The sequence below is a fragment of the Penaeus monodon genome, chromosome 23 (assembly GCF_015228065.2).
Source record: "Penaeus monodon isolate SGIC_2016 chromosome 23, NSTDA_Pmon_1, whole genome shotgun sequence".
NCBI lineage: Eukaryota > Metazoa > Arthropoda > Malacostraca > Decapoda > Penaeidae > Penaeus > Penaeus monodon.
This window is the reverse complement of record NC_051408.1, coordinates 11,246,669-11,247,012: the sequence shown is the minus strand read 5'-3', so window position 1 is coordinate 11,247,012 and position 344 is coordinate 11,246,669. Positions and strand designations below refer to the sequence as shown.

At 38.1% G+C, this 344-nt stretch overlaps 1 protein-coding gene across 1 annotated transcript in view; it reads left to right on the top strand.

The window, feature by feature from the left end:
- The window catches only part of LOC119588133, a 5,540-nt gene that overhangs the window by 3,809 nt on the left and 1,387 nt on the right, over positions 1–344 (top strand). The window contains exon 4 of the mRNA XM_037936841.1: positions 110–286. Coding sequence (XP_037792769.1) covers positions 110–286 — 177 coding nt within the window. The remainder of the gene's footprint in view (positions 1–109; positions 287–344) is intronic.

Here is a 344-nt window from a genome sequence, read left to right as displayed (position 1 = left end):
AGGCGAATTACTAAACGTATTAATATAGAAACATAGACATAGATACATACTATAAGACAAATTACTGAATAATTAAATTGACTGATTTACCATCCTTTTCCATTCTCAGACTGCAGTTCATACCTTCTTCATAGTGTGTCTCTTCCTCTCAACGCTCCTTACTCGATCTCTTGGCGTCCGGAAGGAGAAAGGGTCCTGACTGTGGCTTTGAAGAGCAAAACAAGTATCATTTTAGTGCCCAAGAATGATAGGAATCGGACACATAGGATTCATTTCAAGACGGAGGGTAAGGGAGATTTTCCTGTGGTGGGTTTGGATTGTGGTCATTTTATATATTTTTGAAA